General features: G+C 44.2%; 1 protein-coding gene across 1 annotated transcript in view; it reads right to left on the bottom strand.

The window, feature by feature from the left end:
* KCNK13 (potassium two pore domain channel subfamily K member 13) overlaps positions 1 to 6,602 on the bottom strand; it is a 124,670-nt gene extending 118,068 nt beyond the window's left edge. Inside the window, exon 1 of the mRNA XM_073350698.1 lies at positions 6,266 to 6,602. Within this exon, the coding sequence (XP_073206799.1) occupies positions 6,266 to 6,602 (337 nt within the window). The remainder of the gene's footprint in view (positions 1 to 6,265) is intronic.
* Between the last annotated feature and the right edge of the window lie 6,350 nt (positions 6,603 to 12,952).

The raw sequence follows: 12,952 nt of genomic DNA, 5'->3' as shown, positions 1-12,952 counted from the left end.
GGATCATGTATGTTGTTGCCAAATCTCTTTTGCACTCCTCCATTTGGGTTTCACATCCTCCACAAGACAGTGTACTGCAGCTGCTTGCATACAGGAATGATGCAGAATTTCAATAATTTCTCAAGAAAGGATCCCTTGCTTTTCTGAATAAAATTACACAAATCTCCCCGTCGCCATCATACATAGTACACACAGACATGGGAGGCTAGCTCTATGTGTCTGTTATGCCAGCTTGATAAGTTGCTTCCTTCTCTTCATCAAGATCATGACATTGGCTCTGATGGGCAACGTTTTAAATTAACAGAAATAAAGAAAACATGTCCCTTTGACTGTCAGGCAACACTAGTCAGAGTGAGAGACCGTATTTACATAAGATAAGGAGACACTATCTAGATAAAAACAACGTACGGTTAAAAAATAAGAGCTTGATCTAGTGCATGTTGAATCAATATGAGTCCCTCTACTGGTTTCAGAAGGCAGTGGATGGGGCCCTAATAGTTGCTAAACGCATCACAAGAGCCCAAATCCTACGAGTTGCTGAGAGACCTGACCTTCCATTTACTTCAGTGGGAGCTGAGGATGCTCAGTACTTTTCAGGATCTGGCTATAAATGATTAAACTGAAAAAATAAAATTAATTTATTTTTCACCCATTGTGCCCTGTTTATTTTACACTTGATACAGCTTGGGCAGTGGAACTAGGTTGGTCAGTTTCACTTTCTAGTTCTCATTCCTGGGTTATGGACATGGTAGCTGACTGTTTTCACTAAAAAGACTTTCTGCATTGTTTCCTATTAAAACTTTTCTAAGTATTGTGAGATGTTTCCAAAGCCAAAAGTACCTGGCAGTGTATCTTTTCAGCCATGGTACCTTGAGGCAGCTGACTCCATGGGTAGTATTGTTTCAGCAATGCATAAGTCATATAGTGAAGTACTTGGGTTTGCTTCATTTAGGGGGGAAATTAATTTACTTGATGTTGCCCTAGTACTATAGCAAAGGAAGTTTGGTAGGACCAGCACAGAAAAGAGTAAGAACAATATACCAAATTGTAACTTCATACGAGAAATAAATCCACATTTTCTTAGGGCTGTTTTCCTGCTAACTCAATAGTTTCCTACATGGGTACATAATACTGAGTGAAGAAGCGCTATTAATAGGAATATGTCATAAAGAAGTCTATTCCTGAAAAACCGCTTGCAAGCAGAAACAGCTGGTCCACCTTTCTATTGAAGAGATCAAATTTATGGGAATTTGGAAAGCAGTCCAGCTAATTAGGAAAAGGGGTGAAGAAGGTAGCCACAACAGAGACAAGCATTGCTAAGGAAGATGAATGGATAGCAAGAAAGGGTTCATTTCAAGTTGCCAGGTTTCTTCCATACAAGAAATGGTAACATGAAAGGATATGGGAAAACTGAAAAACAAAAGCCATAACATCTTTTGCAAACAGGTATCACAGTATTGTATTCTGCTCTAAGAACCCAATTCAGCAAAGTACTTAAGCATGCTTAACTTTAAGTATGTTCTTAAATCCCATTTATTCAAGTTCAAAGAACATGAAACACCCAAATCTACATGCTATAAAATAACAGCGGACTAAAATAAATATGATGTCCATCTTATTCAAAGTTTATCTTAAGAGTTAATTAAGAGACTCAACTAACCTTAGAAAAGGCTTAGCACAACCCCTTGAAGGTTTCAAGCATTCATCACATAGCAGGACAGCTCAAAGCTGCTGTATATGAGGAAATTATTAAAGAAGAATTCCATGAAGAATTCCTTTATGTAATTAAATATCACTCCTCAATAAACGGATCATACTGGAAATAAGTAAAACCAATTTCATCTGGAGACCCTGTTAGAAAAATTTTGTGTTCCCATTTTTCACAAGTTAAATGAACACAAGACAGTGTTCGTTTGTTGCATTTCTTATCTCACTAAAGCAAGCTCAGTTTCTCTAGAACTTTTGGCTGTCTGCGGCAATCCCAATCAAGCCTTCTTCCTGGCATCCCTACACCCCCTAGGGACTTCTTTTCAGCACTTGAAAACATGAAAATACTCATACTGGGTCAGACCAATGGTCCCTCAGACCCAGTAACCTGTATCTGAAGGTGGTCAGTGCCAGTTGCTTCTGGCAGTTAGTGCTTTAGGGACATCCAGAGCATGGGGTTGGGGCCCAGACCATCTTGCCTAATACTGTAGTCCTTAATGGACCTATCCTCCATGAACTTATCTAATTCTGTTTTGAACCCAGTTATACTTTTGACCGTCACAACAGCCTGTGGCAATGAGTTCCACAGGTTGACTGTGCACTGTGTGAAGAACTACTTCCTTTTGTTTGTTTTAAACCGGCTGCCTATTAATTTCATCTGGTGACCTTTAGAACTTGTGTTATGTGAAGGAGTAAATAACACCTCCCTATTCACTTTTTTCAGATCATTCATGATTTTATAGACCTCTATCATATCCCCGCTTAGTCATCTCTCTTCTAATCCGAACAGTCCCATTCTTTTAAATCTCTCCTCATATGGAAGCTGTCCCATACCCTTAATCATTTTTGTTGCCTTTCTTGGCACCTTTTCCAATTCTAATATATCTTTTTTGAGATGGGGTGACCAGAACTGCTTGCAGCATTCAAGGTGTGGCAGTACCATAAATTTATATAGCAGCATTATGATATCTTCTGTTTTATTATCTATCTCTTTCCTAATGGTTCCTAACATTCTGTTAGCTTTTTGACTGCTTTTGCACATTGAGCAGATGTTTTCAGAGAACTATCCAGGATGACTCTAAGATCTCTTTCTTGAGTGGTAACAGCTAATTTAGACTCCATCACTTTGTAGTTTGGGATAATGTTTTCCAGAGTGCATTATTTTCCACTTATCAACATGATTTCATCTGCTATTTTGTTGCCCACTCTCCTACTTTTGTGAGATCCCTTTGAAACTCTTTGCACTCAGCTTTGGACTTAACTATCTTGAGTAATTTTGTACTGTCTGCAAATTTTGCCACCTCATTGTTCACCCCCTTTTCCAGAACATTTATAAATATGTTGAAAGCAAAAGTCTCAGTACAGTTCCTTGGGGGACCTTGCTATTTATCTCTCTCCATTGTGAAAAGTGACCATTTATTCCTACTATTTGTTTCCTATCTTTTAATCAGTTACTGATCCTTGCATGGATCTTCCCTCTTATCGCATGACTGCTCACTTTGCTTAACAGCCTTTGGAGAGGGACCTTGTCAAAGGCTTTCTGAAAGTCCAAGTACATTATATCCACTGGATCACCCTTGTCCACATGCTTGTTGACTTCCTCAAAGAATTCTTTTAGATTGGTGAGGCATGATTTCCCTTTACAAAAGCCATATTGACTCTTTCCCAATATATTGTGTTTATCTATATGTCTCATAATTCCATTCTTTACTAGTTTCAATCAATTTGCCTGGTACTGAAGTTACGTTTACTGATCTGTAATTGCCAGGATTGCCTCTGGAGCCTTTTTTAAAAATAGGAGTTACATTAGCTATCCTCCAGTAATCTAGTACAGAGGCTGATTTAAGTGATAGGTTACATACCACACTTAGTGGTTCTGCAATTTCATATCTGAGTTCCTTCAGAACACTTGGGTGAATACCATCTGATCCTGGTGACTTATTCATGTTTAATATGTCAATTTGTTCCAAAACTTCCTCTATTGCTGCCTTAATCTGGGACAGCTCCTCAGATTTGTCACCTAAAAACGGAATGATTTGGGTGTGGGGATCTTCTCCACATCCTTTGCAGTGAAGCCCGGTGCAAGAAATTAATTTAGCTTTCTCCACAATGGCCTTCTCTTCCCTGAGTGTTCCTTTAGCACCTTGATTGTCCAGTGGCCCCACTCACTGATTGGCAGGCTTCCAGCTTCTGATGTAGTTAAAAAAAATGTTGCTGTTAATTTTTGTGTTCTTAGCTAGTAGTTCTTCAAATTCTTTCCTGACCAGCCTTATCATACTTTTACAATTGACTTGCCAGAGTTTATGCTCCTTTCTATTTTTCTCACTAGAATCTGACTTCTAATTTTTAAAGGATGCCTTTTTGCCTCTAACTGCCTCTTTTACTCTGTTGTTTAGCCATGGTGGCATTTTTTGGTCCGCTTACTGGTTTTTTTTTTTATTTGGCAGTATACATTTAGTTTGAATCTCTATTATGTTGTTTTTAAATAGTCTCTATGGCGTATACAGGCATTTCACTCTTGTAACTGTTCCTTTTAACTTCTATTTAACTAGCTTCCTCATTTTTATGTTGTCCTCTTTTTTAAGTTAAATGCTACTGTGGTGAATTTCTTTGGCAGCTTTCCCCCTACAAGGATGTTAAATTTAATTACATTATGGTGGCTGTTAATGAGTGGTTCAGCTATGTTCACCTGTTGGACCAGATACGGTGCTTCACTAAGGACTAAATCAAGAATTGCCTCTCCCCTTGTGGATTCCAGGACAAGCTGCTCCAAGATGTAATCATTAAATGGTGACAAAAAATTTTACTTCTGCATACTGTCCTGAGGTGACATGTACCCAGTCAATATGGAGATAGTTGAAATCCCCCATTATTATTGTGTTTTCTGCTTTTGCAGCCTTTCTAATTTCCCTGCGCATTTCACTGTCACCCCCCTGATCAGGTGGTGGGTCGATAGCATATTTTTACTACTATACTCTTATTATTCAAGCATTATTCTATCCCTAGAGCTTCTACAGTACAGTTTGATTCACTTAAGATTTTTACTGTATTTGACTTTATGCTTTCTTTCACACAGAATGCCACTCCCACACAGTACAACCTACTCTGTCATTCCTATATATATTGTATCCTGGTGCTAGAGTGACCAGATAACAAGTGTGAAAAATCAGGACAGAGGGTGGGGCGGTGGGGTAATAGGTGTCAATATAGGAAAAAGCCCCAAATAATCGGGATTGTCCCTATAAAATTGGGACATCTGGTCACCCTAGCTGGTGTTACCATGTTGCATTGATTATTCTTATTCTTCCAAGTTTCCGCAATGCCTGTTATATAAATATCCTCATTTAATGCCAGACACTCTAGTTCACCCATATTAGTATTTAAACTTTTAGCATTTGTTTATAAGCACTTGTACATTTTGTCAATATTCAGTTGTTTGCCTTCATGTGTTATATGTAAACTTGCTGTCCCTCTAAGTCCAACACCATCAGCCCCCCCGTGATTTTTGTTCAGTAGTCATATCTCCCTACAGGCTTTTCTTCTGCTTCTCCAACCCTGAAAAATCTAGGGACAAAACAAGATGTACAGATCACACTGACTTGTTGATCGTCCAACAGAAAGCAAAGGATTTGCATGATTTAAGAGTCAACATTTGTAAAGTCAATTGCACATACTATATTCTACAGTTAATGTGATACTGTAAAATGTGTTATATTAGATATGTTATACAGTAGGTAAGACTAGATGATCACAATGGTCCCTCCTGTCCTTAAAAATCAAACAAAACCTCAATTTAGGTTTTGTTATAACAAGATTTACAAAACCTAAAAATCAAGAAACATCAGTGAAGACAAAGCTTTTGGTTTAGATGTAAATGTTCCTCTACAGGGTTTGTCACTACAGAATTGGGTGACCTCAAATGAAACTGAGAAGGGAAAAATGAAGTTGACTACTTTCACTGCCCCAATTGAGTAAAATGCCAAAAAAACAAGAAGTCAGCATGAATAATGAAAAGTCAATAAGATTGTAAACCCTGTTTCCCATTCAAAGATGTGAGGTGCCTAAGGTCAATACACATAGGGACATTTGCTTTTTTTTTTTTTTTACAAATGTGATTTTTCACTTGACAGTGTCTCTCTAACAGAAAAAGAATGAATGAGGAGTAAGGTGTGATCATTTGTTCTGTACTACAGTGAAATGTGTTTTAAGCCACCACCCCAGACAATTGGGGTGCTTAAGGGGATTTTAAAAAGGAGGGGACTTGTACTCAGCATGTTTGGGGACATTTTCCCATGTCTCGTCAACAAGGAAATTGCGTAATTGGGATTCCATTGTGTATGACTGGGGCCCCCCTTTCCTCCGGTTTGTTGAATAATCTTGTGGGATTGGGATAAAGCAGACTTTTCAGGGGTAGATGATAGTATCATTTTTGCTGCTCCTGGGGACTGAATCACCCCCTGATGCCTACATTAGTTATCCTCCCCCCCCCCATTGTCATGGGTCACACTAGTAGGGATTCATTGTGATCACCAGGGACATTCTTGTCACTTAGACTTACCTATTGTTGAAACCACAGTCCCCACAAAATAAAAGGCCCCGGTAAAATCCCATCGGGGTCTGATGTCATCGACCCGGATCCCGGCCACACTGGCCTCTTGGTACTCCCGGAGGAAGTCTTGCAGCTCTGCCCGGCTCAGGTTGTGCCTCTGGCTGAAGTTCACGAACCTCTCCTCCCACTTTTCCTTGGCTTCCCTCTCGGTGGGCAGCTCGATGGCGGAGAACACGGCGGCCCCGCACAGCATGTACAGGATGATGAGCGCGGCCAGCAGCAGGAAGCGGGCGTTATCCTCATTCAGGTGACCCAGGCTGGAGCAGCAGCAGCCGCGCCACGCCATTCTCCGCCCCGGGGGACCAGGCCGAGGGGGCTGCTGGAGCCCGGCACTAAGTTTGCACCGACCGCAGCTCCCCCAAACTCCGACAAGCGTAGCGGCGTCCTGGGTTATACTCCCGGAGCCAGGGCTGCCAGGGGCCGTGAGCAGCGCGATCCATGGCCACCCCGCATCTCTGCCGGCGGAGCCGGCCGGCCTCCCCAGGGCACTTGGATGGCAGAGGCGTGCAGCGCTTCGTGAATCTTTGTCGCCACTTTCCCGCCCTTCCAGCGGCTCTCGGAGCTGGACCTCATCCTCGGGCGCTCCGGGCCATTTCTTAAGCCGCCCACTTGGGTCTGCTGGCTCAGAAAATGACTTTCCGTCCTCGGGCAAACAGCCTGTTCTCAGGGGTGCCCGACACAGGCTGGTCTGCTCGTCTCGTCGAGTTTCGGATCCTTTCCTTCCTCCGCCTCACACGCCTCCACTTAGCGAAGGGAAACCAACAACGCGGCTTCAGCTGGCCACAAGGGATGAGAGGGACCGAACTCCTTGCGAAGCGGCTGACTCTGGAGCGCTCAGGGGCAAAGGTGCGAACTCATCTCTCCATGCCCCCAAAGCGAGACCGTCTTCCTTTCCTTCACACGAGTCAGAGCCATACGGTCCCTGACCTTTCCCGTCATGTCTGCGCCCTCAGAGCGGCCGCGGGAACTTCCCGAGCATGCAGCCACGGAGGAGTCCCCCCTCGACTTGAAAATGCAGTGGAGAGAACAGAGCAGCCCCCTCCATGGTCACCAAACCGTCCCCAGAGCCTCAGTCCTTGCACAATGTATTTCACAGTGTCAACAGTGGGGAAAGAGCCCAGCAGAGCCTGTGGCCCTCAGGACGGAACTCGTGCAGAAGAAAGTGGAGTGGAACCTAGAATGATCAATTCGGTTCAGAGCGAATACTGAAGCTGGAGATCTGGGGTATCTCCCTGCCCAGACTGCCTAGGGAAAGTCCTCATCGGCTTTCAACACCGGGTTTGTAAACTTGTCAAATCAAACCCGACGCTACACGGGAGCGGTAAAGTCCAGACAGAGCCTGGCACCTGCTGGCTAACACGGCTCGGTAGTAACCGATGCGCTAACGCGGAGTGGCGCCTCGCACGGACCACGCGGAGTTAAGGTAGAGCTCACCAGCCCGAGGGGTTAACATCCCGGGTCAGAGCTGATCCTTGGGCCGTGCCCCTCGGGCACCCCATGTACCCCATCTGCTAGGGGGAAGCTAGTCCTTCCCGCGTGTTGGGGGGTCAGCCCTGCAGTGGGGGGGGGGTGCCAGAGCGGGGCTGTGCTGACAGTCCTCCAGCCCCACTCGCTCTCCGGAGGGCAGTTCGTGTCACACCGGGACCAGCCCGCACCTGTGTCCGCCGCAAAGGCAGAGGACGAGGCTCAGACGGTCCCTCGGTCTCCCTTGCCGGCTGGCGGCCGCTCTTTTCTCCTCCGAGAGACACAGCCCCTTCTCCCTGCCCGGGAGCCAGGGCAGGCAGCGCCCCTTTGCGCGCGGCGCCCGCCGGGGCACCAGCCGGGTCAGCGTCTGCGGGAGCCTGGCTGCGCGCTGCTTCGCTCTGTCTCCGCCTTGGTGCCCTCCCGCTCTTCGCCAAGTGCAGCCGGGTACAGCGACGCCTCCACCAGCCGCCGCCTTCCTCCACAGCGCGCCGGGCAGCCCCCACCCCCGGCGGCACACAGCGCTGCAACAGGCGGAGAGCAGCAACTGCAGATCCCGCGCTCCCCCGCCTCCGGGGGCGCAGCGCCCAGGGGGGCTGGAGCGGGAAGACCCGCAAGGAAGGAGGCAGGATCAGGAACCGCCTCCCGCCCCCGGAGGCTGAAGACAGGGGATGGATGAGCAGACCCTGGCGCTGCCAGGGCGCCTGTCTCCACCGTGTCTGGGCGCCACTTGCGAGCGTCTGTGGGCAGCAGCTCCGCTCCTATAAGGGAGGCGGCGCGCGCTTTTCCCAGCGCCCGGTGCTGAGCGCGGCGTTTGGCCGGCGCAGTAGCTCTGGCCCTGTTTGCGCGGCTCAGTGGGCGGTCTGCGCGGTGCTGGATGCGGCGGGGGACGGAGGCGTGAAAACCTCCGTATTTCGAGCGCGCTCTGCCCGGGGGCGCCTCCGGCCTTGGCTTGGGGAGCAGGACAGCCAGGGGAAGGGGGGGTTCTTCCCTCATGACAGGCCTTGTTACGTCTGAGTCCAGAAGTGGCAGGCAGAAGAAGCGTGTGGCTGCAAATAGGTTAGTCTCTAAGGTGCCACAAGTACTCCTTTTCTTTTTTACTTCTCCTGTAAAGCCCGGGGGAATGGCCAGCTGATAATGGCTAGGTAGAGGGTCGGCTCAGACTGTGCATGCAACAACTTTTAACGATTCGGGACCATCACCCTGTGCACTCACATATCTGGCCCGTGTTACAATTTGATCTATGGTTCTCCTCTTCCCTCCTATTGTTTGTCATCCTCATCTGTTTCATCTTGTCTTAAATTAGGTCCTGATCCTGGAAACACTTAACCACAGGTGCCTAAGTTTAGTTGCACCAATAGTACCACTAAAATCCATTGACTGCTCACATGAGTAATAATACCTAGCTCTTAAAGTTTGTTCATCAGTAGATCTCAAAGTGTAAAGTTATGCATGTGCTTAAGTGTTTTCAGTATAAATCTCTTTTATAGTAATTCTTTCAGGGCATCTTATGTGTTTGTACAGCACCTAGCCCAAGGGGGCCTGTGCCTGACTGGAGTCACACTATAATACAGATATACAACTAACTGACGTTACTCCATTGTGCCAGAAAAGGGCACTTCTTTCAGGTCTAACTACAGTAGAACCTCAGAGTTAGGAACACCCCTCAAATGGAGATTGTAACTCTGAAATGTTCTTACCTCTGAACAAAACATTATGGTTGTTCTTTCAAAAGTTTACAACTGAACATTGACTTAATACAGCTTTGAAACTTTACAGAAAAAAAATGCTGCTTTCCCTTTTTTTAGTGGTTTACATTTAACATAGTACTGCACTGTACTTGCTTCTTTTTTTTTGGTCTCTGCTGTTGCCTAATTGTGTACTTCCGGTTCCAAATGAAGTGTGAGGACTGGTCAGTTCATAGGTATTCATAATTCTGAGGTTCTACTGTATAATTTGTTGCTCTTTTCTCAACAAGTTATTAAATCCTCCAGTATCCAGCAATGAAAAATTGAGGGTCTGTGTGTGAGATGCAGTTCTGCAATTGCAACACGGTTTAAAGGATGTGAGATGTTGAAAAGCCCTCTATCAGAATAACTTTTGGAAAGATAATTGTGAAGGAAAAGATGAAAACAAAGAGCTAAACCAAGCAATATCCAGCAATTATTATAGTGATGAATTATAATTTAAAATGGTGAATCATTAGAATTCAGATACATAATAGACATTAACTAGGAGAATGAGAGATGGCCTTTCCTTTTCAGTGAAGGAGGAATAACAGGTATTTTATTAAAATAGCAGCTCAGTGATGTATTACTACAATGCTTACATACTGTATTTTATTATGTATTATTCATATTGCACTAAAAGTGTTCTAAGAACATAAGAACGGCCATACTGGGTCAGACCAAAGATCTGCCTGGGCTTTTCTGCTCCTGTGGGGTGTCGGGTTTTGAGAGATCTGCGACCTTTGCACCAGGCAGGCAAGTCATCATGCAGTTCTCCCGGTCATCGCAAACCCAGCTATCTATGTTTCTAATGATCGAATCGCCTAATACCTGTCTCTTCCTAATAACTGGAGTTCCCTCCCCTGGAGATGTATCCTCAGTGTGAGAGGATACCACATCATCATCTGAAATGAGGGTCCCAACTATGGGATCATTTCCCTCTGCTCCAGTTGGATGTTCTCCTTCCTTGAGACTTTCATCCTCCTCAACAGCACAGAGGCTGTCAGACCAGGGGTGGGACCGTTCTACTGTGTCCTGGAAAGTCTCATCTATGTACCTCTCTGTCTTCCTTAGCTCCTCCAGCTTCCTTAGCTCCTCCAACTCCTCCTCCTCCAGCTCCTCAAAGCCCATACATGGTCTCTGAGGGCCAGGAGCTCCTTGCATCGAATGCACACATATGCCACCTGCCCATAGGGCAGGTAATCATACATGCTGCATTGGTTGCAATAAACTGAGTAGCCCCCACTCTGTTGCTGGACTTCTGCCTGCATTCTCTTTTTACTCCTGCAGCTCATTCCCTTTTTGTTGTTTTGTTTTGTGTGTGGGTTTTGGCTTAAGTTTAAAGAAGTTTAAGGGACTTATTAAAAAGATAAGGTCCCAAATCGTAGTATGATGTAAATGTCAGATATTTTTGCCTAGTATCAGATAGTGAGGAACTTAATATTATAGAATTTGATAAATCTTTGTTTAATCAAAAATATCATATAATCAGACACCAGGTTTATTAACATATTTTAGCAATATTTTCAATTTTCTACTATTTTCCCCACCAAAGTTTAAAAATAATTGTTCTCCTACTTTTTCCGTCATCCACTAAATTTAATACCTAGTACTGTAGATGGTCTTTTAAAAATATTACAGATGGGTTCAAATTACAAAATTCTTATCTTGCATCAAAGCTTGGTGGCTATTGGGCTCTGGAGTGTTGGGCTGAGTCCCTGAAATGTAGTTTTTTGCACTTATGAGCTCCTTTAGAGAAAGGTACTATAAAGTGTTTTGCAGGGAGTTAGTTTTATGTTCCATATTTTACACATGGGGAACCTGAGGAACAGAAAGGTAAGTGTCTTGCCCAAGGTCACACAGCAAGCCAGTGGCAGAATCTGACACAGAACCCAGATCTCCTGTATTCCAGTTTTGTTGTTGTTTTACTTCATACCATCTCTGTATGGCATGAGCTCCTTTAAAAGTATGTTAAATTGTGCTGCAGAGTAATACTTCCTCTTTGTTATCCTTACTATTAGCCACAGACCCTGCTGCGTGGCAAGTAAAATTAGCAGTAGTGTTAATCAAGCAAAAAATGGAAAATTAGATGCTGGTTGAGACAGACAGTGCCAAGTGATTACTTGAGTAAGTCAATCCCAGGCTCAGCACACCTTTACTGGAAATATGGACAATTTCCAATAGGAAAGGACCATACTTCTCCACTAGCCTTCACTACAGATGTGAGTCCAAAGCACAGACTGTGGAACAATGTCTGAACCTCAGTGAGAAACTCCAGCCTTCACTCAAACCTCCATCCCCTCAAGATCCTGCTCTTGCTTGCTACCATCTCGCTCATTTAACACAAGATCCTCAAATTGTTTGCTATCAAAATATAAAATGAGATTATTACATAGCTGCTCCATGTCCACCACACAGATAATCTAATACTGATATATAATAATTCTATGCGGGAGGGAGGTAAATCCTCTGTCAGGGAAGGAAAGTTTTAAGATCTCCTTTTTTCTGATGTGCTTTTGTTTACTTATTGAATAATAAAATAATAAATAACAATAATAATGCTTTAAGAAGGCTGTCTGGTGACAGGGTACCATTGTCACAGCTCACAGAGGGAACAGAACTGCACGTACTGACCCTAGTTTAGACCTGCTGAGGTAATCACAGTTGGTACACACAGGGGACTGCGACCCAGGACCTGGTCTGAGAGAGAGAGAGAATCAGGAAGGATCAGAGGGGCAGTTAGCCTGGTAATGGTGACATGGAACATTTAAACGTGATTTCACCAAAAAGGCCCAAAGGGTGAGTGTTTTGAATCCATGAGTATCCAATGTCAGTGTATATAGCACAATGTTCTATTTGTGACCAAGCTGCCTCTCGTCCACTCTCCACAATAGAACATTACTTCCCAAAGGTATATTCATGTGATACACAGGGTATGTAAGTGTTTCTTGTAGAGAAAATAACTTTCTTCTCAGAGTCTAGTATGATCCTAAATTACTACATGACACGGCATTCCAGTCTCTTACTCTTTCACACGGCATGGATTTGATGATTTGTTTCAAAGAGCCCAAGATGATGTTAGTGTAGATAACCAGAGAACAAAAATCTAAATTTAAATTTGGATCAAGTAAACAATACGTTTAAAATTCTTCCTGGCAAGTAAATTAATTGAAAGGCTGCATAAACATCTTGTGGGGCAGGCAATATGATGCAATATCATTAACCTTCTCAGAAAGGTTTCAGAGTAACAGCCGTGTTAGTCTGTATTCGCAAAAAGAAAAGGAGTACTTGTGGCACCTTAGAGACTAACCAATTTATTAGAGCATAAGCTTTCGTGAGCTACAGCTCACTTCATCAGATGCATATCGTGGAAACTGCAGCAGACTTTATATATACACAGAGAATATAAAACAATACCTCCTCCCACCCCACTGTCCTGCTGGTAATA

The sequence above is a fragment of the Lepidochelys kempii genome, chromosome 6 (genome assembly GCF_965140285.1).
Source record: "Lepidochelys kempii isolate rLepKem1 chromosome 6, rLepKem1.hap1, whole genome shotgun sequence".
NCBI lineage: Eukaryota > Metazoa > Chordata > Testudines > Cheloniidae > Lepidochelys > Lepidochelys kempii.
The sequence above is the reverse complement of the archived record's forward strand: the minus strand, read 5'-3'. Positions and strand labels throughout refer to the sequence as shown.